This window comes from Accipiter gentilis, chromosome 5 (genome assembly GCF_929443795.1).
Source record: "Accipiter gentilis chromosome 5, bAccGen1.1, whole genome shotgun sequence".
Classification (NCBI taxonomy): Eukaryota; Metazoa; Chordata; class Aves; order Accipitriformes; family Accipitridae; genus Astur; species Astur gentilis.
Genome location: NC_064884.1, coordinates 25,913,051 through 25,940,987, shown reverse-complemented (window position 1 = coordinate 25,940,987; position 27,937 = coordinate 25,913,051). Strand labels below are relative to the sequence as shown.

At 40.8% G+C, this 27,937-nt stretch overlaps 1 protein-coding gene across 3 annotated transcripts; it reads right to left on the bottom strand.

Annotated features, from left to right (window-relative positions):
- Positions 1-244: 244 nt before the first annotated feature.
- Positions 245-27,937, bottom strand: LOC126038300 (uncharacterized). Of its 3 annotated transcripts, XM_049799877.1 has the most exons (14): positions 27,388-27,937; positions 24,189-24,308; positions 23,117-23,236; positions 21,918-22,037; positions 16,122-16,244; positions 14,975-15,057; positions 13,622-13,747; positions 12,713-12,758; positions 11,403-11,536; positions 7,046-7,174; positions 5,033-5,147; positions 3,975-4,109; positions 2,599-2,724; positions 245-1,727 (listed from the first exon to the last, which is right to left on the bottom strand). In XM_049799877.1, exons 1-14 carry the CDS (start codon positions 27,611-27,613, stop codon positions 1,558-1,560), a joined length of 1,773 nt encoding a protein of 590 aa, XP_049655834.1. In that variant the 5' UTR covers positions 27,614-27,937; the 3' UTR covers positions 245-1,557. The 3 variants fall into 3 exon arrangements, with proteins under 3 accessions (XP_049655834.1, XP_049655835.1, XP_049655836.1); XM_049799878.1 differs by lacking the exon at positions 21,918-22,037; XM_049799879.1 differs by lacking the exons at positions 11,403-11,536; positions 12,713-12,758; positions 13,622-13,747.

The window sequence follows — 27,937 nt, the reverse complement described above, 5'->3', positions numbered from 1 at the left end:
AGAACTGTTTTATCTGAAGTCTCTGTCTGCCCTGTTCTTTAACAGGCCTTTTTACTGCACTGCAGAGCGGCTTTTGAGTGTGGTTTTGGTTGGACTGTTTTTAAACAGTACTATTGGAGAGAACTTGCAGTTATTAAAAGGAATCATTAGCAGAAATGCCGCTCCCAAGCACCAAAACTAACCTTAGAGATTTGGGCCACAGTAAAATGCAATGTTGAACTCAGTTATAACAGAATAATTTTTATTTTTTTTTTAAATTCTCTAAAGCTCTACATGCATGTACGAGTTATACCATGGTCAGAAGTACCTCAAAACACAGGAAACTCTTCGGACATGTTTTTGTGAGAAACTCTGCTACCTGGGAGCAGATGTTTCCCAGAAGAGTGGTTGCAAAATTTCAGTATTCCAGCCAGTTCAACATGAAGCTTCAGCCAGATTCTTGTATTTAAAAACAAGTGCATTGATCAAAGGTGGAATTGGATTACTAATAGATGATGATGATGATTATTATTATTATTAGATTACTATTCTCTTACAAATTAAAACCTACATTAAAAAACTAGGGCCCCATACTTTCAAGGCTCTGTGCTACAATTTTTTCCTGAAAAATACTGTTTTGATTTGCTAAAAGGTCTGTGAGACAGACTCTGCCTCTGGAGGAGAGGGGAGGGGAGGTTGTTCAGTATCCTGTATACATGCAAGAAAATTAGTTGAATTTAAACATACTACTACTTTTTTTGTTCTTTAAGTCCTTTTAAAATGAAATATCAATATCAAAATTTAAAATCAGTTCCTAATTTTGCCAGCTTTATTCACTTTCCCCCTATTGCAAGTACCTTTGGAAATAATTTACCATTTGCAGAACACAGATTTCTATATTCAAACACATCTCACCCAAATCTTTCATGGTAGCTGCTATATTGTGTACACGCTCTATCCAACGTTTACCTGCCTCAGTGTGTCTTTCCTTTTCTGCTGGTGAGTAGTGCCTACAGTGTATGCAAGGATCAGCCTTAAGGCTTGCCCTACTCTTGTTTCTTAGAAATTTCTTGCATTTTCTCTGAGTTGTCCCTTAGCAGTTACTTCCTGTAGTAACTTGATAGTAGTTTGCTACCTTTATAGTATGTGTTAATTCAGTTATTTTCTAAAGTCATGTTCCTGGACTGTGCTCTGAAATAAGGGACATGGAACAGAAATAAAATGAAGATGAATGCAGGGGAACCTGTGTGCTTGAGAGATGCCTCTTCAGTAGAATCAGCCTGTTAAGTGAATAAAACCTCATGAATACAGCCTGAGTTTTTTGGAAGGGGAGGTGAGGAAACTAAAAACAAACCATGAAAGATTACCCAAGCATAACAGATGTTTTCCAAACAGTTGGGAGGAAGGTAGCTGTAGTCCTCAAGCACACTTAAGCAGCCAGCCAAAGTGTTCAAAGGATTGGTTTTTGACCTGCTCCTATTCTTGTTATCAGAACATCTCTTTTGTATGATGAAACTGTAACTAGCAGAAAAACTTTAACTACAGGAACCAATGAAGAGAATTGGCTTTTCTGAAAGTTCAGGCTCTTGGATCTGGTAAGATTTCATAAGCCATGCAGCTTAAATATGAACTGTCTTCGTGGCAAATAGCTGCCCTAAGGAGCTCTTGAGTTTCTTCTGTTTGTTGACGGACTTGCTCAAGGAGTTTGGCCATTTGGCTTCTTCTGAATGCTAGTGAAAATTCTGGATCTGAAGAGGAAACACAAGTGTTAGGCAACCTGCTGTTTTTCCCCTGTATTTTAATGTAGATGCTTAGAAAGCTTCTATTTCAGGTTAGATACCGTTGATGGGTCTTACTACAGTGTAAAGTATAGAGAAGTTAGAATAACATTCTACTACCATGCAAAGCAGATACTAATTCAGTTTTCATCCCTACGACCATACAATATTGTCTGCTGCTAAATTCTCCTGATCCAGGTGTCTACAGCTCAGTTGCCTTATTCAGCCTTCTGCAATAGGTGCATATCAGGAGGTAGCAGGGTCTTGGCTCTGGCTCTATATATGTGAAGATACACACTATATACATTTATTACCATATTATAACTCTCATCTGTACTCAACTTCTACCTAAACCAAAAAAACCCTAATCAAAAATAGAAAAAAATCAACGGAATCATAATATTAAAAAGACGTGAGACTTCCCAGCTTTAACACTAGCTCATCACGCGATTTGCTTATTTGCTTGCTCTATCAAAATAAACTAAAATCATATTTGAAAAGCCTTTAGGCTGCATCTATTGCCAAACGTTCTTATATTAGATAAAACCATTTGTACCTGAAGTCGTTTCCCCACTGGTCAGAAAGCCTTTAGTTTTAAAGCAAGCAAACAAGCAAAGAAACCCCCTGCCTTTATCCTAAAATATTCTTCATTATGTAAAAACACGTAAGGTAACAGCTACCCTTGAGATTATTCCATTCCTTTTAAGTGAGCAGAGCTAGATCCCGGAGGAAGTTGCCTGGCATTGTCACTTCTGTGACGGAGCAGTGCCCGCTCGCAGCTGACAGGAGCCGGCAGCGTCTGGCAGCACCGTGGGGGCTCAGCGCAGCGGGAAGGACATACCTTCTCGCAGTCTGCAGAATGTAGAGATGCCCAGCTGCTGAAAGCGAATCTCTTGGTGAGTAAGAAAATTCTCGAGGTAGGCCTGAGTTTCTCTGGTGTGACTCTTCAACAAAAGCATCATTTTTTCTGCATAAATGGGAGAACCACTGGAGATCAACAGGAGCCTTTAAAACACTTTGAAAACTGATTTTTGTAACAACATTTAAGGTCATTAATGACTCGTCCAACTTCACCTACAAGCAATGCTACTGCGAAGAACAGCAAAGGACTTGCATGTACTACAGCCTCTGACGGTATCGCTGAATCTTGAGGTAAATAAAATGCTGAGTGGGCTGCTGTGCTAGGAAGCTGGTCCTTGTGCAAGGTGCATGCTGATTTATGGACTGATCAGCTGGTCATGCTAACCAATCCATGAAGCGATTATACTGTTGGACTCTATTCACTACTTAAGAATCTGCTCTGTTGCAAATCCTTGATGGTAGAATGGAAACAGGTTTGCGTTTTCCCTTATTGGAGACTCATGTCGACTTCAGTTTCTCTCACATCTAAGGATTAAAATCTAACCATGCTTTTCTAGAGAATGTGGCAAGAATTATCTGAACACCTTTTTCCTTGTGAGTCTTAAAGGTTCTCAGCTGCATGGGACAAGTATATTAAGCATAAAGCTGTTTGTTTTCTGCAGGTAAAAATAATGCTCTTCTAATTCTTTCTCACTGAAATTTAAAAAAATATAGGCTACATTTTTAAAAGCCACTTTGCTTCATCGCTCCTGCTAATCTAGTCTAGAATTACAACAGCAGCGTTTGGTTCATCAAGATGCTTTCCTCTTGCTTGTCAGGGAGCAGAGGTGATCTAAAATTTTGGAACACAACCACCCCATTGAAATTGTCTCTACCAACCTCTGCTCCTATCTGTGGGGAATGCCATCACATTGTATACGCTGAGAAGGAGGCTCAAACAGAAAGATGCAACAGTGACTCATCTGAAACATGTTCTCATTTTCCCCTTGGTAAGGAGTACTTTATGGTCTCCCACCTCCCTGCTTAAGTTGTTTTTTAAGGACCACAGCATTGGCTGCAGACTAGCCCTGCAGAATGGTAGTGCTTGAAGCAGGCAACGAACACTTGAATCGGATCTTTATGGTCCATTTTCATCCCTGGGCTTTCTCATGCACTCAAGCACTGTTTTATGTGTATTTCAAGGGTGACTGTAGGTGCTTTTATGCTAATAAATTTGTAGAGACCAGATGGAGGATGCTATAGGAATGTTAAAGGTTGTTCAGTGCCTGACAGTTCACTCCTTTGGGAAAAGGTTCGTTTCATTCCAGACAGCCATAAATCTCTTTGAAAGCATAGTTAATGCTGCGTGACAGTTACCATGACCTATCATGTGCTGGATGATGGAGGCAGCTTGAAAGGATGGCTCAGTATGTTCCACTTGGCCAGCCAGTCTCACCAAGCACTTTGTCAAGGGTTCATCCATCCATTGGACCATGCATAACGTGGCTCCTTCTGGAAGACAGAAAGACAAGAGAGTAGTCTGTAAACAGAAACTCTGGTGTCAAAGAAATGAAGGTGAGAGGTCTTCCAGAAACAATACTGCCTAAATAGGAAATCCTTCATGCAGCTGGAGAAGCAAAGTAAGTGCTGAACTTGTGCAATAAGTATGTTTAGGTTGTAAAAAAGGACCATGTCCTGAGGTTATACTCTCAGTAAGGTAGGGCTATGGATTTGATTCACGAAAAGGCTGGTGGATTTTTATTTTGTTGGGTTTGTGTTCTGAAAGAATGAATCGCTTTATGTACGAGATCTGCTATTGCCTAGTGAGCTCAGTCTGTCCAGCAGCTGCTGGGCACCTCTTGCAAAATTAAATGTGACATGTCACCAGTTGCATGGCAGTTACACCAGATACATAAGATGAAATGTTTGACAGACAATATCCAATGCTGGGGCAGGCTGGGAAAATTTACGCTGGTCCTTTCTGCCATGAGGAGTGCTGTACCTTCCACTGGTGCTAATTTGGGATCTCTTACAAAATCGATGTGCAAACTTTTAAAGAGAAAGGGCCACTTTGTATTTTAGTCTTTTTCTCTTCTTATATTAGTTTCTGCTTTTGTGAAATTAATTCAGCCAGAGAAACTGGGCAACGTTACAAAGAAAAGTAGACAGACCCTGTACGGCAGTAAAATTCAGGACAAAGAATTTCGAATAAAAATTCTAAGCAGTTCAACAGAAACCAGTGCAAACAATAGAGCCCACGTGTCCTGCCAGCGCGTTGGATCTTGCTCTTCTTGAAGCTTACAGCAAAACTCCCAGTGAATTTAAAGGGAAAGACCTGGGCTGTATGTCCACCTGCGCTTCATCTCCTATTAGGATTAATAAAGGATAGGTGCAGTTCTCAGATTAAGCCATTTATGGTGGGGTTGCTTCCCTACCTTGCTTTGCTAGTTCAGCAAGGCAAGATGTCACGTAATGAAGAGAGTCTTCTTGAGTGTCGGTAGAAAGCATGGTCTGGAGGAGACCTTCGACACATGGACTCTCAATGATTCTCTGCAACAAGAGAGAGATTCATGTTTAGCGTTTTCATTATGTTTTACTGTTGTATGACTTGAGAAGTACTGAATAACTCTCAGCAATAACTCTGAGCTCAAAGAATTTCCTGACCTATTGCTGCTGTACCAGGCTGTATGTTAGTATTAAGCTGTCATTTGCTCAAGTCTTGCTGCAGAGGTGATTAAGCTGAGCGCTACAGGACAAAGCACTGGGAAATGTGCAAGGTTTTCAGTTTCTTTTCTTTGCCTCCAGGGCTTTGAAAACTTTCTGGTGTTGAAATGCTCTAATCTGCAGAAATATGAGATGACCTCTCACTAGCAAAGGTGAGTTCTGTTTCTGGAGAGAAATGTTATGAATTAAGCTTTTCTGTGCATCCCTTATCTTTTAGGTTGAATCTGTGCTGGGATATATATTTTACAGAACGAGTTGAAAACAGATAGGAGACTCAGCCTGTGCTGACCTGGATTAATAGCACATGAGACCAAGGCACGAGTCCTGAATGAGTCACCTGAAGGTGACTGGTTACTAGTGAAGTTGAATCACAGTCATCAGCTCTCTGGGAGGTCCTACTAATGGAAGCTGCTCACACCTCCATAAGGGAGCTCAGGTGTCTATCAACAAAAGGGAGTTATCTTTTTTTGTGTGCTCCTTTTATGTTGCAGGTTTTTAACTTGCTGCTTAGAGGTTGAAGCTGGATTCAAGACTGCTGCCTTTCAAGCTCTCACACTCTCTTCATGTCCTGCTGGCACAAAACCAACACTTTTTTTCCTCTTGTGCCAAGGACTTTTATGTGTTTTAGGGACAGTTCCTTAGAACTGACCCTGGAAACCTGGCACTCCCACTAATGTCTATGGATGCACTTGTGCAGTGAGAGCTAAATACTCTATACGATATAAAGCTTTAGGAAGGTGAACCAGCTCCCTGCTGATAACAGAATAAAGTCACAGAATTTAAGCAAAAAACTTGGTAATCTTTTTAAAGCAAACTTTGAAAGGATGGTCCATTTTTACTCTTACTGTGGGCTTTGACTTTGAGGGAATCTATTTCCCTGCAAAAATTGATTTCACAACTATCAGAAATTCTTAACTATAAGAGGGGAAAAAAATGGAAAGGTTTTCCTTTTGGCTAGTTTAAATCTCTAGAACTAGTGGTAATTGGATCATGAACTCAGGAAAAAAAAGGAACTGAGTCTCAAAAAGTGTGTGCTAGAAAGTGGGGCAAAGCAGCAGCAAGGATTTAGGTGGGGGTTTTCCCCCAATATTGATTGTTACTAGTGGCACTGTTCGAACAAGGTACTCTTAAAAGGCAAGGAGAGAGGAAGTGCATCTGTGGATATGGATCTCATTAGAACAAAGTCAGCAACAGAGATCTTTATAGCATCTTGGCACAACTAGTACCTTGCCAAACAGGCAAAATGTACATCAGTATCTGGGGTTACATTTAACAAACTGGGAGTGAAAATAGAGCAGTGTTGAACATCGTAAGTGGATAACTAAGGGCAGCCAAAGAGTGAGAGTTAGGAAATAAGGATTCGGTTTTTAACAAACTTCAGATTTTCCTGGATGGTTCCTTTAATTAGTATGAAATGTCTTTGCTAGAAGTACTTTATACCTATGATGCAGTCATTCAAATTAGGTAACCATATCACACGTAGGAAAAATTAGACATTTCTTATTTTCGTTAGCATTTTTGTACTGTATTGGAAAAATATGAATAAAACCCCCTTTCATTATGGCACATCAGGTCCTTTTATTCATACACATTTTGTGCAGAGTATCCTTGGCATGTGTTTCATTTAAAAAAAAAAAAAATCTTTCTGTGGGTAGTGCTGATTTGATATAAATAAAACTGCAACCTCCCAGGGTATAGTTCGGTGAAAAATATTGGGTACCTACCTGTCTGTTTTTGGAAAGGCTCAGGTTTTTGATGATACAAGCAGTATGGCCAACAATCACAGGGTCTGTTTTATGCACTGACAGTAGCATTCCCAGGCTCTGTAGCAGGTTGACACATGCCAGAGTGTCCTGAGGATAGCAACCAGTATCTCAATTACATCCAGTATGGACAACACAATGCAACTTTGCAGCAAACTATAGATAGATAGATCTTAGCTCTGAAAGAAGAGCATTACTTAGCTCATTTAAACCAATGGTGTAGTGACTGGGTCCAGTGGTTTTTTTCTCTCAAAATATGATTTACTGACTGGCACTGATCTACAGAAGACTTGCTGTGGAAAGCTGGAGTCTTTAAGGTCTGGTAGGTTATTTTTGTTTGCATCAAATGCTTCCCAGAGGTTGTCGGTAGTCAGGGGAAGGACACGTGATCCTGACTGGAAGGAGAAGTGGTCAGGGTAGGTGTAAAAGGCAAAAGTACATGGTGAAGTAGCAGCAGCAGTGTGTCCTTCAGTACCTCAGCAATTTACCTCGCCTACAATAATGCACTGTATGTTTAGATCAGTTCATGATCAGGGACCACTTTAGTAACATGTTCTGAACAGCATCTTCTGAGTTTATACATACATTTCTCTGCTGCTTGATGGATATTTTAGAGGGACGTTACTGAGTACCTCTCTCTCTGAATGTAGTCTTCCTCCAATTACCACTAATATTAATTGAATCAGATCTTCTGAGTTTGGATTACTGCCCAGGTAATTTCTTCAACGGCAGTATGGATTAAGGGGGCGCTGCTGTTTATAAAAGAAACCTGATGTCAGCAGGCTTTGGGTTAGGTCTCCAGTTAAAAGCAAGAGATTTTCTCTCGGGAGCGTTTTTTCTTTCAGTCTCTTTCCCTTATGAATTTGAGTTCTTTATGCAGTTCTTATGTTTCTTTGCAATGAACTACATTATTTGTGCTACTTAGAAATTGAGACACATTAGCAAGAGTGTTCAATATAAAAAAAATTATTGGTCCTACATCAAGTTGAGAAAAATTGCATAATTCTGAAACCTGTGAAATGGCAGGATCACTGAAGCAGTGTTGAAAGGCAGATGTCTTAAAAAATAGTTTAACTTACATCTTTCTTTTACTTAGGTTAAATTGTAAAAGTGTATCTTATTTAATGTCAGCTGACATCTTCACTTATGTTCATTTTAAGCACTGTCACAGCCAGCAATCCTAAAATAAAACACGAAAATAGATGGAGAGGGCAGTGCTATGCCTAAACTCAGGGCATTAAAAAAATCCTATATGCAGATATGGCTGTAAATTTTCACTGGTTTTATTTTTCCTTCTCTTCAAAGGCAGAAATAATATAATTTTAGATAATCTAATTAAATTACCATTAATGACTGTTTTCTGTGGTTTTGGACCAAGTGTCCTCTTTTCTCTGTAATCTCATCAACTACAGTACCCTTATTTGATTTGCTACAGCCTGGGAGGATGAAATTTTCTATGGACTGTAAATTAACTTTCTAATATACAATGACTTCCCTGCCAAGCTCTGCTGTTTGTTTAGGATCTACATTAGGAAGTGCCAGTACTTTAAATTTTGCTGAACCTCTTTTTTGACTGGCATATGGCTGGGATCCAGATTTTGGGTTTTGGCTCAATCCTGCACAGCACAAGAGAATCATGAGAAAACTCTGAGTGAAAATGGATTGGGTGGTTCAGGTGGATGCTGATCTAACTTCTCCCAAGATTTAAAAAAAAAAAAAAAAAAAGGGCAAGGAAAATCATTCCAGCAGCAACTGTGCTTACAGTCACAGTGCTGCACTAGTACCCTTTAGCCAGGGATTTCTTGCTAAGACAAATATTATCCCCTGTTTACTAGGTAGCAAGACGGGAAGGCAAAGTTATTTTGTACCTGGAATGGAAAGTCAGTGGCATCATCTGGAGTAGACAGACTCCTGCTACCCTGACTTCCATGTCTTTGCTCAAAAGAATATGATTTAAAAGGCTGTTTTTTCACAAAGCCTTACTCTTTCTTTAGTGTTTCAGGGTTGGACTGTCCTTGGGAGAACTGAATGAAATTCCCCCTGCAAGAAGGAAGTTTTCCAGCGCTTGCTGGGAATCGCTGTCAACAGCCTGGCCAGGGGATCGCAAAAAAAGGGGTTTAAGCAGGGAGAGGAGCTCCTGTGAAGCATTCCTGGGGGTTTACTTCATGGTAACGAAAGGGCAGATGAATTCTGCCCTATTGTATCCTGGGTAGTGTTTGTAATAATTCAAGCATCACTTGACTTGGTTGTAAAGGTTAGCTTTGTTTCGTGGTTTGTTTTGCAACAGCTGTTCCCATGGAGAATTCCCTCTTTCACTCATGGAGAATTCAGCCTGAGTTAAAGAAACCTTGAAAAGATGTGAAAAACAGGCCAGAAAAGGCATGGAGGTGGGGAGGCAGGATATGAGTAAGGAGAGGTCAGTCTCTTCTCAGAGTGCCCAGGGCTCACTAACACAAAGCAGCAACTGTGAGTAGTCAGGGACAGCCGTGTTTGCTCACTAAAACAAATTCTGAGATGTAGATACTTCTCACTGGAGAATAAACCCTCAAGGGCGATGCTTCGTTTTCCAGCCTCCTGCTGCTGACCCTTCTCCCCCGTGAAAGACAGGCTGTTTCACTCCTGGTGTAACAAGGCTGAGCTCCCTGTGCCTTTGTTCCCACTGACACTCCGCCGTGCCCTTCGTAGCTGGGGGTTTGAAGCACTGGTAAAGACACGTTTCAGGATCAGGGAGGAAAAGAGTTGTGGGTACTCTTTGCTGGGAGAACAAAAAGTGCAAATGGTGTTTGGGGGCAAGAAAAGCAAATGCGAGTGAGGACAATGTTCCACCATAATGTCTCATACTGAATAACATTTTTACTGTGCAAATAGCCTCCGACTAACTTAATGCATTTCAGTTGTAAGCTTGTTGAGAGCAAATTGTGTTTTGATTGCATGAGGCAGTTTGACAAGCAATGAGGACGTTTGGTGCTAATGCAGCCAGCACAAAACCTCTGAAGCCACAGTGCCTGTGAAAAGCTCTGTGCTCTAGCTGCTGCTTCCCAGGCATTGAGTTTACCCATTATTTCCATCATGTCCCACAGTTAAGAGGAGGTGCAATTTGGTTCGTACTGTGCTGTGTATGTGCAACTGAGGTATAAGGCACCAGGCTTCCAATACCCAGAGGAAATTTCAAATCAGACTGAGTGTATTTCAGCCACAAGAAGCATCTAAGCCCAGCTGTGCTTACTCAAACTGTCTGTCACTACTGCTTAAAGTAATGTGGCAGAAAAGGTTCTCACATTTTTTTGATATCTACCCAAACTCTGACTCTCTTAAAAGGTTATTGTTAGCTTAAGACACCTATCAAAAACCTTCCATATCCATGTTCCTAAGGATGTCTTTAATTACTGTAATGGAAAAGCACATTTAATCATAATAATAATAATAATTTGTCAGTTGCTACTTGCTGGTTTTGCTGTTTTATGTGGAGGATGACAGTGCAGCAGGAGTGTCTGTTTTGTTTATTTGCTGTAGTTTATTTCTAGTCAGACTTCTTCATGTATTTGCATAGTGTTGCACTGTTAATGGTGGTGTTTACCCTGAACGTGGGCAAAAGAACCGCTCTGTAACTAAGGACTTGAGGATACACAGGAAAAGTCCTAGTGAATTAGCTAAAGATAGATAGGATTTCAAACTGTATTAGTGCCCCTTGCTGTCTTGATCCTAATTCAAAAGATGTTAAATTTATGCAAATGTACTTTTGAATAACTGTCCATATAGGGAAGTAATGTATTTTTGCACTTTATTTTGCCCTGATGCACTTTAAATGCATGCTCTAAATTAGTTTCTCTGGTTTTCAGTGTGTGTGTAAGCTCTGTACCCAAGGAATAGCTTCATCAGCTGCACCCATGGTTGTAGTGTCTCATGGTGCTATGCATGTCCCCTGCCCCTTGTACACCCATCTGGACATCTACAGTCTAGGGACTGAGGGGACCATAGGGAGTTGCAGGGTGTGCAGGGCAGTGTCCACACATCTGAGAATCCGACATCCATCACCCCCTCTACCCTCCCCTTGGTCACCTCGCAGGCAATCTGATTAACTACGGGATCCTTTGGATCCCACCTCACCACAACAGAGAGGCCCCTCGGGTAGTTAGTGACAGTGCAGACAAAACCTTGTTATTCTGGGTGGGAGAAAGAAAGGTTGGGAAGTCACACGGAGCCTATTGGTCATTCTCAAAATGCATTTTGTATGTAATTTTGCCATAACAGGGCATTACCCCGGGTGGTGGCCAGAACTAATCCTTCCCCTCTGGTCTTGGAAAATGACCTCCCCTACCTGGTTGTGCGGGTGCTGGGACAGTATCCAGAGCAGAGCAATGGAGGCGTGACGCACGTCCTCGCTGCCAGATGCCAGGAGAGAGCACAGCTTGGGCAGGACGTCCTCAGCAACCATCTCAGCCTGGATGTCCGCTGGTTTGGGAAAATGACTGAGGTCAAGGAGCTTCAGAGCACCATGAGGATGTATTTGGGCCCCAACTCAAACATTTGACTGTGCCTCAGTGATGAAATTAGAGGCGGCCTCCCCATCTCTGTGGAATGGGACAATGCTGGACGTTTAGTTATAAAAATAAACCCTCATTTGTTCCGGCTCCTTTTGCCAAAGGATTAATACAGGCTTGAGAGCAGAACGTAGGTTTGGGCACCCTTCAGTTTGTACCTGAACCTCAGCAAGAAGAAATGAGGGGAATTTCCAGAGTCCTTCATTGGCAATAAGGCCTGGTAAGAAGGTGGCAGATTCTGCTGCGCAGACAGAAAGACCTCTCCAAGCACCAGCTACCTCGCAGAGTTATGGTTAGCCAGGGGAGAGATCAGCCATCCTGGCTGAATCCTTACATCTCACTTGTCCCTGCAACCTCAGCGAGTACTTCTGGGCGCTAAAAGGCAATGCCAAAGCAGCCAGCAGATGGAGCGGCAGTCCTAAAAGGCCAAGCAGACCAGGGGTTTTCAACCACCCCAAGGAGCAGCGCAGCAGTTCCTTCACTCCCAGCTCCACTATAATTGTGAGTGCTTGAAAATTAAGCACCTTTACATTTTCTAGATGAACAACTCTACCCTGGACCCTAGGGCTCTAGCACTGAGCGTGCCAGTCCTCTGCTTTCATCTCCCAAGTATGCCATAGAAACGGATCTTGGGCATTTAATAGCATAGGATTTTTTTAAGAGGGTGACAAATGCTTGGGAGAAAATGATATTTAATGATAGACAGATTCATGCCTTGGGAGAAGGCAGGTCCCCACTCAAGCAGCAATTTCAGGAGACATTCTGTCCTAATCGGGTTTAATGCTTAGAAAACAGAGAAGGGAGAAAAGCTTAGTAAGTTGCAAAGGCTCTGTGCATAAGAAGATCCCTGCTGTCTCTCTCACTTTGTCCAGATACTTTCCCTTGCTACCTGGGAGCTCCGAGACAGATTTAGTTAGTGTATGCACTGCACCTCCCTCTTCCCTTAACATTCAATTAAAATGTAGAAAAGAGGGTATCTCTGTGCTTTTAATATGAAAGATTCCCAGCCCACTCTGCTCAGTCTGAAAGGCGGAGAGAGAAAGAAAAAGAAATAGTGTGGTTTCTTTATCTCCAAGATATTGCTTACCACTGGTAGCCAAATTTCTTAGGCAAACACATGCCTGGCTTGAAACCTGCTTGTGCCAAAGGGGGGGTGGGGGGTGGGGGGGTGGGGAGAGAATAGAAAGAGAGAGGGGAAAAAAAGAGCGGTTTCAGTAATGCATGTTCTTGCCTATTGTATGCAAAATAAATGTGACAACACTAACAAACTATTACATTATCTTCAGAGAATAAATTTTGGGAATTTTTTTTTTCCCCCAAACTTTTGATGAATTTTTTTCATCCTCCTCTAATATCAGTCATCCTGTTGTTGATGAGGAAGAGCCAATGAGTTCAGATGTTGGTTTATTTTAGAACGTCAGATAAGTTATAGGAAAAAGGAGTCAACTTTGTCTCATTTTCTTTGCCTGTTTTTTGCATCCCTCCTACACAGAATTTAAGGTTCACCCTTTAAATCCTGAACTGTGGATTATTGAAGTTTCTTTGGTGTGGCTCCCAACAAAGCAAAATTTTCAAGATGTTGTTCTCTGAAGCCATACAGTCAAAGATACGGATGCCAAAAAGAAAAAAAAAAAAGTAGCATAATAGATGCTCCAGCTACCTTCTGTTGCAGACACAATGATCAAAGGTAGTTGAGAGCCTGGATAGAGCACTTCACACATGTAGTTTTAAGTTTAAAGAATACAGGCCATCCTAGTCTAAAGGAAGCATCCAGGGCTGTGGAACAACTTTAATGATTTCCCTTCTCTCTCTCCATACATTAACCTTGTAGAACCTATGTATCTTCTAATATATGCGTCTTTTCTCATGGGAAAGACACTGCATAGGCCCCTGTACAGTAGATAAGCGTAATTGTGCAAGACTGAAACTGGAAGCCCAAGTTTATAGCTCTACTCTGATGCTAAGTTTTTACACAAAGAGAAAGTTACAACTTCACCTTGTCCACAGAAGAGGATAGGAGAGATATGAGTGTCCGCAGCAGGAATCTGTTGCCAGGTCTTAGCATGGCTTCGTGGTGCTGAACGTTGGCTGCCACGTTGCTTAAGGTAGCACAGCTGTAATACTGCAGAGAACCAAGAAAAAAGTAGACAGAGGAGGTCACAGTGGTGACATGTTGAAGAGAATAAAAATAAATCAGAGATATGCTCAGATTTAGAGCTGATGAAAATAAAGTCCTTTTTCATCTTAAGGGTGTTTTATTGGGTTGACGTGACAACAGCCTGAGTGGGCTTCCTCCAGGAAAAGTGATGCAATCTGCTATAGCTACAATGGCAATCATGCTGTGGCATTGCATGTTGTACAAACCCATTAGGACCCTGGGTATTTGGGAATGTGCTGTGCTGCTGCAACGATACTGCTGCTGGCACCGACGTTAGGTCATCTGCATCTACTATATTATATGTTTACATTGAGTTTCTCAAACTGGATGTAGTCATTGCCCTAGCATGCCAAGAGATCATTTTCAAAGGATTTAAACATAAATGCTACAGAGGATCATACATGTAAGAGTATGTATTACTAGGGAGGTATAATTAGAAGAAACAGGTTGAACTGCAGAGAAGGGAAGTTTGAGATGAATCCCAGAGAAAGATGAAAATGCTGAAACAGTTTTCAGAAAGCAATTCTGGAGGCTCCATCCCTTCAGACATTTAAAAGAAATCTGAACAGAGATAACAAAACTGATGGAGGAAACAATCTTGTACTACTCAGAGGACTGAATGAATGAACTAGTGGATTTTAAGGTTTACAATGCTGATTCACAGTTTTTCATTGGCATACTTTTGAACCAAGACCAGCTCTCTGTTAAGTGTGCAGAATCACAAAGAAGTGTCTGTGGTAGGCATAAAATAGGAAGATTTCCCAGACATTTACAATAAGAAGAAAAAAATATTTGCAAGTTATGCCTTCTCAGAACACTTAGTAAGATTGCTTGGAGTGGAAGATTAAAGTTAGGATGCAAAAAAAAACCCAACAGAGGAAGAGGCCTATCTGCAACTTGTCTGATGCTCTGAAAGTCACAGAAGGTAACCGCATAACAACTGTGTGCATGTGTTAGTGTGTGCTGGCAGATGCACTTCTGTGTCATAAACTTCCTCCCGTGGAGCTAGACAAATTGAGTGTTTTGAATGTACATTACTTGACTGAGCTGGGTTTCACCAAGATGTTCTTACATGTTTCCCCACTTCTCTAGAGAGACTTTCCCTCCTCTCCACCTTTTCATTTCCACACACTGTGGTTCATGCTCTCCTAACTGTGACTGTTTGAAAAATCTGACCTGTTTGAGCCATACCTGCACTTCTGAGTCAGGAGATTCCAGCAGCAAGGTAAGAACTGGTAGGGCTCCTTCCTTGCATAGGACATGTTGGATTTTCTCTGCCATTTGAAAAAAAAAAAAAAATTGCTGTTGGTGGTTGGTGTGTCTTTCCCCTTCCCTCCCTCTCATCTGGAGGCACCATTCAAAAGGGATATGCACAATCATTGGATTCTAGAGAGTGGTGATGTTGTCCAAATATATGCCAATCAGTGTGACTGGAGAGAATATAATTTAGAGCTTGTGCAATATAGCAGTATGCAGACATTTTAGGAAAATGACTAGCTGTTTGATTGACTAAGTCATTGCTGGTTTTATGCTAAAGACTGTTCTGAGAATCTGAATTGCTGGAGAAGCTGAAAAACCTCAGGTGTAATATTCACCATGATTTCTGTGTTTAAAAAACAAATTATCTTAAAAATTTTGAATAATAACAGAAGTGTAATAGCCAACTGTAGAAGTTCTTGCCAACCATTCCCTTCCACCATGTAGAGATAAGAGACGTTACTCATGACTGTGTAATTTAGCTGTGTGGGATAAAGGTATCATCCAGTTAGATGAGATTTAATGCTAGTTTGTTTCAGAGTTAATGTATGGGAGTGCAGATATTATTACAGAGGACCAAATACTGCTTTTGCTAAAGCTGTTGGCAGATATTGCAGGAGCCTTTAATGTCTGGCCCATAATAGTTATATTTTGTCTTTCAGTATCAAGTTAGGGATACAAGTCAAATGTTCCTAGAGCTTGACCTTGTTGGATAAGCTTCTGAGATTGCTTCAAAGTACCACCAAATGTGCTGCTAACTTTTTAGACCAAGTGATTTCTTCAGCAAATGATTATTTTTTTTTTCTATTTCTTTGACTGGTGATTTAAGTGCTTGTACATTAGCCACTTGGGGTTGAAAATCGAGACTTTCTATTTCAGCACTAGGCAAAAAAGGGTCTGTCTTAAAGAAAGGCCAAACTTAAATCATCAGTCTATGTTATCGACTTGAATGCCATATGCAAAGAAAATAATTTGTTGCTCAGATATGCTTTTATTCTTGCCTTAACCCTTTTGAATTATTTTTCTATCAGTGAGAAATTTTATTTCAGCAGTTTTAGATAAACCATTAGTCAGAAAGTACCTGATTGTGTGAGGTTGAGAATAGCACCAACTGCATTTTGTTGGACTCTAGGATCGTAGGAATTGGCAAGAGAGAGTAGGGGTGTAACTCCTCGAGCAGCACCAATTGCCTCTCGGTTGGACTCTGGAGAAAAGAATCAGAAAAAGAAAGAAAGAAGACATTGCCATCTTACTGTGAGCCACAAGCAGGACAACTAGCAGGACTAGACTTCTTTGGCGTTTGCTTCTCTGATTCTTTGGTATATATCAAAATTTCTCTGCATGCTCAAAGGAAACTTAACAATTCCAAGAGCTCAATGGGAAAGAACTAACTCATGACTTCTGGATTAGCCACAGATCACAGCTGGTTCAATGCTTTTATTTTGTGACTGGGATGATTAAAATAAAAAGACTGTAAGACCCCTTAAACAGGTTAGCAAGGTGTCATACTTGCCTTGTACCCCTGGTATGCCTGATCAAACTATTCACAGTGTGCCAACCAAAAACTACATAATTAATTGCAGGTAAGACTGAATTAATTTAGCAGGGTATATTCAGGCCCGATTTCTCTCTTTGAATGTGCCTGTGTCACTCCTTTGACAGCTACAAACAACACTGAGGTTTCTAAAGACAGGATTTGACTTAACCACTGGAATTTGAAAAGATGCTTCTCTGAAGTGGTTATGCTTCCTGCATGGCAGTGTATTAAGTTGTACAGTTGTATTCAACATCCTGGAGTACAAGGAGAATTCAAGAAAGATCTGGAGAGTCCTTTGAGACTCTTGGATGAAAAACTATGGAAAAAAACCTATAATACTTAAATTATACTATAAAATACTATACAACATATTTATAGACTGTGTATGTAAGTATACTACATATGCTAAAGTTATACTGTGCTATGAAATATAATACAATTTAGAAAAAAAATAATCTGTTTTTAGTTCTACTCTTTTTGGTTTGGATTTACTGAAGGTAATCTCAGGTGCGCTGTACAGAAGAGAATCCTTCCATTACACTCTTCCCTACCCCTCTACCATGAGGCCATCAAAACATTTGCAACAAATAACTTGCTGCCACACTGAGACAGCTATGGCCCTCTCCCTTTTACTGTCTTATTTATATATATAGGTTATCTGTATTTGTATCTTATAAGTATTCTAGTGGCATAATTTTGAAAAAATAAGGTGTTGGCAATGGTGTTCTTTGAAGTTGATGAAATTTAAATGGGAATTAGACCAATGAACAATTCTTTTAATATCATATTATTCTGCAGATTATTTTATAAAAGGAAAAAGCAAAGTCCATAGTCTACATCTTCCATTGTTTATATGAGCCAAACTACCACTGAAGGCCACAGGAGTTGAGTATTGCTTCATTTATGTGCATTTCTAGACAGTTTAAACAATGGCCAGTCTCTAGAAGTTTGCAGAGAAAAATATGAAGCAGAAGAAAGCAAGAAATATGAAGGTATTTGGAGGAGATCAACTATTCAGGTGCCAACTAACTTAGAGAGTTAAGAGAACAAAGCCATTATTTCTATAGCTGGAGCTTACCTATGCTGGGGAACTGACATACACAGATAATCCAGGATATTTATTCAAGTATAGTTCAGTCAGTATGAGTTTAGTATTCCAGAACAAGTCCTTTTCTGCCTTCATATGAATATTTTATACTCAAAGAAATACCTTTTATTCTGGAAAAAAATACTTTAATTTTTGAGCAAAATAATTGTTCAGGGAGGAGTCATGTATTTAAAAATAGCTTTTCCATCTGGGAAGCTATTTTTCTGGTTAAATATTCTGGACAATTTTGTAGACAAGTCTTTCTCCAATCTAATTTGCCTGCATATTGTTCTTTTCTTTCCCTCAGCGGAAGCAGAAATTCTTTTGTGCGGCTCCAACTGACGGAAACCAGTCTGGTGTGATGTAAACCCTGATTAGTTGAGTAAAAAAGAGAGGTAAAAAGATTGAGAATTCAGATATTGCTGCTTCCTTTATTCTTCCACACAATACACTCCATGAATGTTTCTGAACGTGGAAGAGAACCTCACATTTGGGCAAAGGGATTACAAACAATTGGACAAAACAACTTGGGCAAATTCTTTCTTCCACTTTCCCTTCTAGGGCAGGGAAGGGGAATCCTATATCCTGGAGAGAGAGAGAGAGCTTCTCAGGCGTGTGTTTCCTGTCTGAAGATCTTTGGAATGAAGCACTGGCTGTGACAGAAAATGACCCATTGGGTGCTTCAAAGGTTCTTCTTCCTTAAAGAAACATAACTGGCTTGATTTGGAAAGGCTTCACATCCATGACAGCTCAAACAATTTTTCTGCCTGAGGGCTCAGAGGTGGTGGTCAACACTGGAAGCCTACAGTGGCAGGATGAGGTTTTACAGCCTGCTTTGGAGGGAGGTGGCACGTGGAGATGCCGGCACCCCACTCCGGCCTAGGAAGGACTGGAGCGCCCGCATTCATCATGGGCGAGTGGAGAGACCACAACAGGTACCCACATGATGGAAACCTCTGTGACCAAAATAAAAAAAATAAATATTTTTTTCTTTCTTTTCCCTTGGGTCATTCACTAGCTGACAAGTTCTCTGCAGTCACTGTTAGTGCCCGTTATTGTGAGTTTGCTGGATTTATTTTTACATATGTCACCTTCCCTTATTCTCTTTTCCATTCTCATTCTAGTTTTGGTAGATAGTGTGGCTGAACACTATCTGTTTTGTCAACTTATGACAGAATGAATGGAGATATCTATCTCCCCAAGATGTGTAACTGTACTATCATCTCCATAAGAGATGTGGCAGGCTAGACTATGTTTCTCTCCTGGACCACCTGTTTATCTAAGTAATGCAGTCCCTCCATGGATGCAACCTTAAGAGTGCTTTTAGAAGGGAACCACATATGCTGGTGGTTAGATGCTACTCTAAGGTGGGGAAATCAATAACACCTACTCAAGCTGGGTTTGAATAACTCACCTTGAAACCTGCATTTATAAATTCTTTCCCTCCATTCTCTGCTATTGTGTGTTTGAAAAGTCTCCTGTCAGTACAACTCTGAATGTGCTCTATACTCAGTGCATCCTCCTTGTTTAGCTTAATGCAGATGTTCAGGCCTCCCTAAACGCTTGCTGCGAATGTTTAGTTCTGTTCTTATGTACTCTGAGAAGAGTTCTTATCCCCAAACTGATTACTTTCACTCACAGATTGAAAAGCTGCACATTATTGCAAATGAGCATGTGTCCTTTTGCCACATGGACAAATGCTGCTGTTGGAACAAACTGACCTTCAAATCATTTTCATCTGAATGGGTTTGTTTGCTGTTTTTATTTTTGGCTACCTATTGCAGCAGGTAAGGCAACCCAGTTTACATATAACTTGCAGTCACATTGCTAAACAGCTTCACTCTCTACACAGTCTTTCATGCTCACTGCAGCAGAATTAAGACACATTACCATTCTTGGATTTAGAATTTTAGTCACCTTAAAGCTATCTAAGGATTTTCCTAATTTGGTTGTGCTTCCATATTTACCTTTTTTTAAACCACTCTGAAACATGAATGGCTTACTTGAAGGACATGACTGAACAGAATTCTTTTCTCAAGCAGATCCTTTAAGATATCATCAGAGTCTGTGAGTTAAAATTAAAATAAACTCAAGAGAACTGCCTCTTGCTTTAGTTTCATTGCTGTGATAGCTAAATATAGTCTGAAAAAGAAATAAATGGATCCAGACCATCCAAATCCTAGCTAAACTGGGACAGAGATCCTCAACACTGATCAAATCCCAGGCAGCAGCCCAGCCTATGCACTTGCAGCACTGCCCACCTCCGTGTTCAGCAGATGCCTTCCTATGTAGTTTGAAAGCTCCTTGAGTGCTTAATTTGAACTACTTGTGCTCAGAAGTAGACTGTCACTTAAGGGAGTGTGCAAGGGTATTAGGTGACCCCCCTCAACAGAGAATGAAGGTGGATTGGATCTGGAGTGGCTGAGGGTTCCCTATACTGTGGGTTAAAGACAGAGCCAACTAGAAGGGCCAGAGTGCCTTCAGGACCAAGGAACATCCTTAGGTCCCCAGACAAGTCGCTTTCTCTGTGGGCTGCTTAAAACAGGTGAAGGGATATCTCTCTGTAGATCTTCAGGGGCATAACTTCACTGAGCATACATAAAGTAAGTCCTTCTAGTGCCAGGTACCTAAAATTCTAGCAATGCCTTGCCCGATTTAGACATCTGAATGGGGCAGTTCGCATTCCACACAAAGTAATGCAGTATACAGAGTTCTTAACCTGACCATAATAATATGCAACACTTAAAAATAAGTTTCAAGGGGAAAAGTGTTTAAAAACCTGCAAATTAAAAAAAAAAAAAAAAAAAAAAGGGGGAAAAAATGCACTTTCATGTAGTTGGATCCTGCTTATCCACTCTCCCTTTGCAAGATAAATACTTAAATGAGAAAGTAACACTTTCACCATGCTTCTGTCAGCCTTCTGGGAGATCTGATTGCAACTTCCCACGCTGGAGAGGGAAGCTGATGGAATAAACACTATGGGAGAGGAAATAAATGTTACTCCTGGCTTTTATACAGGCCTTTACACAATTTATACAGTAGAATAACACAGTTTGCAAAAGGCAGAATAAGCCTGACTAACCTGATAAGCTCAACCACAGTTACCAAAAGAAAGGTTATGTCTAGATGCCAGGAAAATATCTATATCATTATATGAAATATGCATCGTTAAGCAACAGAAGTTGGTGACAAATGCAAGTAGTACAGATGGATAAGGAACTGACTTAAAGTAAGCTAGCAGCAAGTTTTGCTGAATGGGAATGACCACCTGGAAGGAGGCTATAAGTGGAATTCCACAAGGACTGCTCTGTAGTTGGTTTTGAACCAGAAAGTTAATACAAAGATGCAAGTGCAACACTGTCAGTGTGGTGGAGGACTGGAGTATTTTACAAATAACGGACAGTTTAGAAGACTGAAGCAACAGAAACAGAATGAAACCTTATACTACAAAATGCAGGCCCATGCACTTGGGAAATATTTGTTGCAGACCCTTAATTAATTGGTGTCTGCTGGAAATAGCAGCAGAGGAGAAAGACTAAGTGATTAAAGCTGCAGGATGACAACATCACCATGATGCAATCACAAAAAACCCAAGTGTTATCATGAGATGTACCGCAAAACGTATTTCCCTGGATGCCACAATAAAAGACACAGGTGAGACTCCAGCTGAAATACTGCACATTTCTGGTGACCTCTCTTTCAGAAGAGATTAATTCAAAATGGAATTCCTGCAGCGTTTATGTACATCTTGGGACTGTAACAACGTCTGAGGTCTGTGGTATCACAAAACAGCAGATGCAATTGCTATGTTCCATGGCTGGAACATATAATTTACACCCAGAAGGGCTATGAAGATTAATAGAGAGCCTCGCTTACAAGAGGAGTCTTAAATGAGCTTGGCTTTTTCAGTCTAGTAACATGAAGGAGCCTCATCAGCATAGACATCAGAGAGGCAGAACTACTAAAGCAAAAGCCAATGTAGACACTAACTAAGATAAGCTGGTCATGAATATATTTAGGTTGGAAATCAGAAAAAGGTTTGTAATCACAAGAGAATGAAGGTCAGAAACACTGAGAAAAAGATCTTAACTGGAATCTCAAGAGGATGAATTTATGATGTGGGAATACCAAAACTTGTTGCTGCATCGTATGTCTCTTAAACTCAGTGCAAATACGTTGTTTCACCTTGAAATATAAGGTAAGAGTTGAATGAATTCACTGCAGAGGATAATGGGAAAGAACAGCACACTCACCTGAAACAGCCAAAATCATGGTACAGGCACAAGAATTACATTGGACAGTGGGATCCTCTGACTCAAGCAGATCCAGGATTGGCTCAAGTAAACCCATTTGGACAACTAATTCCTTGTCAACTATTCATAAATACAAAAAAAAAAAAAAAAAAAAAAAAGGACAAACAGAAAAATAAAAAGTTAATGCCTTTGTGAAAAGAATATATTGTCCTTTGACTGCTTTGGGGTCTGTATTATGATTGTGCAAAACAGACCTAAGATGGAAACAGCCTGAAAGGCACGGACTTGATGAGTGAGTGCTTGGTTTGCTTGATTCCTCTTCAGATTCATGATAGAGTATAAGAGATGTTCAGAGGTTCTAGTTCAGAAGCTCCCAAATATTTCTGCTAGCAATTCTGTTTTTAAACATGAGGTTCATTTTGGAAACTGCAACTGCAACTTTCCAATGGGTTCACAATTTACTCAGCCCCCCACCTTTTTCTTCTGAAGTCTACCTTTTAAAGATTATTTTTTACTTATAAATAGTTACAAGATGGTATTTGCAGCAAGATCCTTACAAAAAAGAAAATAAAATGGATAGCTTCACTGAAGACTGATCCCATCTTCTGCTCTTACGGGATAGTGTGACAGAATACCTGTTGTGGCCCAGGTGCCAGGGAGTGCAGCAGCAGATGCAACAAGTACTCCATTGCGGAGGTTTGGGGTGTTCATGTCTATCGACATAAACTGTCACTTGCAGCTCCCTATCTCAATTAAATTTGCCCTATTAGCTATAGAAGAAAGTGAATTCTTTTAAACATCTTTTTTCTTTTTCAATCTGCAAGCAATTTAAGACCAAGGTCCAGTTAATAAATAACAGGCAAATGAGCAGTGTCTCACAGGCAGAGTTTGTTTCTGAGAGCTGTATCTGTTGCTTGAAATGGTAAGTGGCAGGCTCTCAATCCAAGAATGAGAATGGTACAGCTGTTCCCACAGATCTCTTACCACATGATATAATGTAGCTGGAGGGATCTGATATACCCTGATGACATCAGAATCTATGTGGCTTGCTGACAGAGACAGAGCCTGTCCTATCTGGAACACAAAAAATGGAGTTTGGATTTGTGTAGCCCTGGCTATGTAGATGTGCCCTCCTTCTGTACTGTCTGGCTGAAGAGATACTTTTTCAACCGAAGAGAGATGTGTTGTTCATTACTCACTATTTCCTTCCAGCAAGAAGTTGACAAGGGACAAGGAAGACATCTGTTGCACCTCCAGGTCAGTAGATCGCAGTAAGGCATAGAAGGGTTCCAGATGCTCCACAGGTAGGGGCACATTTACTGCAGGAATGAGACGAATCATTCAGGAGTCTCATTATTCATGGAAGTTGCTCACATTTTTCTCTTGTTGGTCTTGGACCTCAAGTGCCATCATACATAGGCTGAGCGGTATTCCCCTTCATTTAAATTCCATTGGTACTAGCAAAACAGGGCAAGTTGCCTGAAAAGGTTTTGAATAATCAAGTACTTCAAAAACATCACGGGAAGGTAAGCAATATGCCTTGCTACCAAACAAGTCATTCCACCTCATAGCAGGTCCTCAAGTTGTGGCCGTCTGCCCTTTTTAGTGAGAAAAAATACATGGGATAAAGCTATCAAGCCAAGTGGCAGAATATTCTCCCTGAAGTAAATTTAAAACAAACAAATAAATAAATCACAGCCTGCTTCTTGCTGGTATTTCTACCTTTTTGCAGGACCCACACTGTTGCTGGAATCTTATTTGGCATATCTAGGCTGACTTCTAACCATCTACAAATTACCCCAGGAGCCTTGTGCTCTCACAGAATAGCTGGGGCAAAGAAGAATGCTTCCTGCATAAGTTTCCACTACAATCTGGCCTCTAGGGCTTTTTCCTCTTCCAAAAATTACAAAATATATAACCTGAAACAATCACTATGTCCATTTCCTTCCACCATAGTTTTGACTGTGTTGCTCTCAGGAGATTCAGTATACATTGACTCTAACTACTTTGAGTTCTGCTGAGTTTTTCCAGAAGTATTACAATTACATAAATGACAGTCTCATGAGAGATATCTCCTCATAGCAAAACCTAGAATAACTCTGCCCACACAGCAATGACAGCATTTCCATTTTTCTTAGCAAACAACACGGCATGAAAGAAAGAAAAAAAAACCCCACCTTTGATTAATGAATGAAAGGGAGTTTCATAGTTGGAAAAAACCTTTTTATTTATAATTATGTGAAAATTTTCTAATGCATTGAGATAACTTACTGTGCTGACTCATATGCAAGTAATAGAGGGCAGCAGACTGCTGCAAACCTGGGTTTTCTGAAAAGGCTAAGGTCCTCAAGGCTTCCAGAGGGTCCTTTCCAAGTGGTGACATTTCAAAACCTGAAGATGTACAATGACAGCACAGACTCAATTCTACCTGAAAAGCATTAGTTTACAAAAAGAAATTAAAATTTACAGCCAACCAAACACATAAGGATTTTTGTACTGCAACAACTCCATAGAGCCCATCTATCCTTATTCATATTTCCATGAGCAGAAGCAATAAACGAATCTGGAATAACCTGTCCTTGGCAATGCCTCTTGTGAAGCTCACAAAGCTAGTGATTGGAAGCAAGATAAATTATAACCTTTAGACACTTTTATGCTATCCAATATAAATGCAGGTGTTCTTGTTCTCCATAAAAATCCTTTTGTTCCTGAATCATATAAGATCTTTGTTAAAATATATCTACTGAACATGGTATTCTTGTTAGGAGCTATAGAAAGAGTATATATTTTTATTTTACTACATTTTAGGGTCGCTGTTTTTCCTGTCCTGGGTATTACAATACAGGATTTCAGGGAACAGCAACATGGATTGCAACTGGGCTTGCCTCAGGCTCAAATTTCTAGCATGAGTCTACCTGTTCTCAAGTATGATACTTCCCCTATGAATAAACCAGATGTTCAGCAATAGCCAACAAGCAATAGCAGTCATGCATGACTTCTGTAAGTCACTGTATAATGTACTTATAATATGTGTGGAATAGAGCAGCAGAGAGTAAAAAAAATAAGGGGGCGATTGAACCACTGCTCAATAGTATAAACCGTTGAAAAGGTAATATAGTATAAATTGACTGGTGGAGCACACAATTATGAGATATATTTTCGGACAATGGATTAAAGCAGTGCATTAAAGACTGAAATATCTCTATGAACAAGATCTAGCTACTTTACCTCCCATGGGATAAAGAGACGTGAGGGATGTGAGGGGTATAAGCTTTCATGCCTCAGTGCAAAACTCAGCTAATATCTCAAGCTATTAGAAGCTGCTGACATGTCAAGAGCAGCAGCCTCCTACCTTCAAGATTAGGTAAGTGGGCTTCACAGAACAGCTTCATATGAAGATCAATTTTGTTTAATCATTAACCATGCACACAAAGGGAAGGACTAGCCACTGTGTGCAAGGTTTTAAAGAAACAACCAAAATCTCTTCATGTGGTTTGATTTTGTTCCTTACACACTGACTGTCTGAATCTCCCACATATCTGTGCGTTTTTGTTTGGGGCAGTGATAAAGCAGAAGGGGCTAAAAATCTTCACCTGGTTATAATATCAAGCATTTGCTGCCCTAGCTAATAGCTGAGTATGATAATCAACCATGAAGTCTCTCCTTGCACCCAAATTGTCCGAGTGTTGGCTCCCTGCTTATTATAATTTGTCCAGAACTGAGGATGGGCTTGCTCCACCTTGGAATAAAATACACAGGCTAAAGCAAGAGGGATGTGTCTTGGTTCTCTTTGTGAGGCTTCCCTGCCTCCATCTGTCCTGGCAGCAGGATTTGGCCACTCAGAGAATTAACCCTGGTTCTTCTTCCTGGGTGCTGCTTATGTCCTATCATGGACATCGGGACCTCCCTGAGAGCACATATTGCCATATGTGTACTGCTGTCACAGAAGCTCTAAGTTCTCTGCTGCTGTACCCCAGTTCCTGAGGATCCCAGACAGACCAGCCTTTTGAAGACCCATCTCAGAGTGGAAAGGACTTCTTAAGAAAACATACACTTAGACTTTTCAGGAAGCACCAGTGGGTGCTGCAAAGGACCACTCCAGCCTCACCATTTTTTCCAGACCACCCCTTCATTGCACCTGATCCATCAACTGAGCTGGGATACTGCCAAGACAGTCTCTTATACAGTCAGGAGCACGCTACCCTTTGGAAGAAAACGTTCAGCCCTGGAAGATTCCCACTGTGCAACAGTTAGTGAACTGTATCAGCAGCCCAAGACCCCCCACATTCATAGGATAATGACACCAGCTAATACCAGCTGAGGCTAATACACACACGTTCCAAACAACCAGCATCACAGCAATTATTCCAAAGGTTGTTCCATGACAGATCATTTCAAACAGCGTTAACTGTGTCACATCAAGGAAAAATGTCTCTCCTGGTCCCCCTCACAAGACGGTCTTACGTGCCCCAAAAGGCAAGTAAAGAAATAGTAGTTTGTGTTCCACACCCTTCACACAAATTAAAGTAGAAGGCTATGCAATTTTGTGTAGTAGCTTTAGCCCAAGGTCGTTAAAGTTCAAGCAATATACCCAATTAGCTTTGGAACAAAGCAAAACCAAACAAGGGATGGCCCCTGCCTAAGCTTGAGACAAGGAATGTTTTTAGGTTGGACAACTGACAAAATACACTCATCCAAGATGATATTCTGTGACTGCAGGAGTAAAATAAAAAAGTTTTCCTACTGATATTGTTGTATCCTAGGACAGGATAGAGAAGACATCACAAGTAGATAGACAGAGCAATTAGGCAGGTAGCCTGTAAAGCAGAGGAGATACACGAAGAGTTATGGATCTACTTTGAAGCAGAATCCCATGATTGTGTTCAAGCCTTGTGTCTAAAATGTTTGCACAAAAGCACTTAGGCAGACCAGTTGCTTGGAATCCTGGGAGCCCAATGGTGTTTGTCCCAGGGTGACTTTGACCTTCCCCTTCTATAGCACACACACCCCCGGTGCAAGTCCAGGTGTTCTGCAGCCAGCCAACATGCGTGTGCACAACTCAGCCAGGACCACACTGTGATTTGCCTGCTCACAGCTCAGCACCCACGTAGCATCCAGTGTTAGTACTGCCTGTTACTGGCTTTGTGACTTCAGTGACTGACTTTAAAAAATTAACTTCAATTTCTAGAAGGACTCACTTCTATGAATCATATTTACAAGGGTTATGTATTAACAGTGGTGGCAGAGCAAGAAAGTGGCTGACCATTTCTACCTAGATACAACTGTTACGCCACTTGAGCCCTTGGTGTCCCATACACAAAGAAAATGCTCTGTAGCTCTGGCATTTCCTACATCATCACCAAGCTGCTTCATGCCATGCCAGAGCAGTTCAGCCAGCAATCTGTTTTCAACCCACAAAATGAATCTCCTTGTTCTTTCACAACCTTTAGAAAGAAACAAGCCCTCTTACCTGTTTCAATATGCTGCAGAAACTCCTGTGCTGTCACTCTCTCATGAGGCTGCAGGATGGGCTTGTACAGCTGTCTGGCTTTTGAGCTGTTTTGTTTTAAGCAGGAGCATTTGCTTATCAGAGTTAAGCATTGCTTGATGCCTTGCACCAAGTTGGAGGACATCCTCTGAACAAAGGCCACGAAGTCCCGCAGCAGCTGTATGCACCGTCCACAAAGTTGACCCATTCTTGTTCCAAAAGCAGCACAAAGCAAGAGGAAAAGGAAGGAGATAGAAAACAAAGTTTCTTCTCAGCTTGTCCACTTTTCACACTAACTTGCTGCCTCAGTGTTTGTCCTGTCTTGCAGATGTTAACACTGCACCCTGTGCAGCTGCTGTAAAGCAGACAAGTTTCTGCATCCAAAAAGCTACATTGCACAAGAAGGCTGGTTTCTGCAGATCTCCTAGTCTACAAAATATTATTTAAAAGGCTGGACGGGAGCCACACTCAAACACCCTCCCTTTGCTTGAAGAAAAATAAAATGATTACCTAAACACATTTGGTGAAGAAC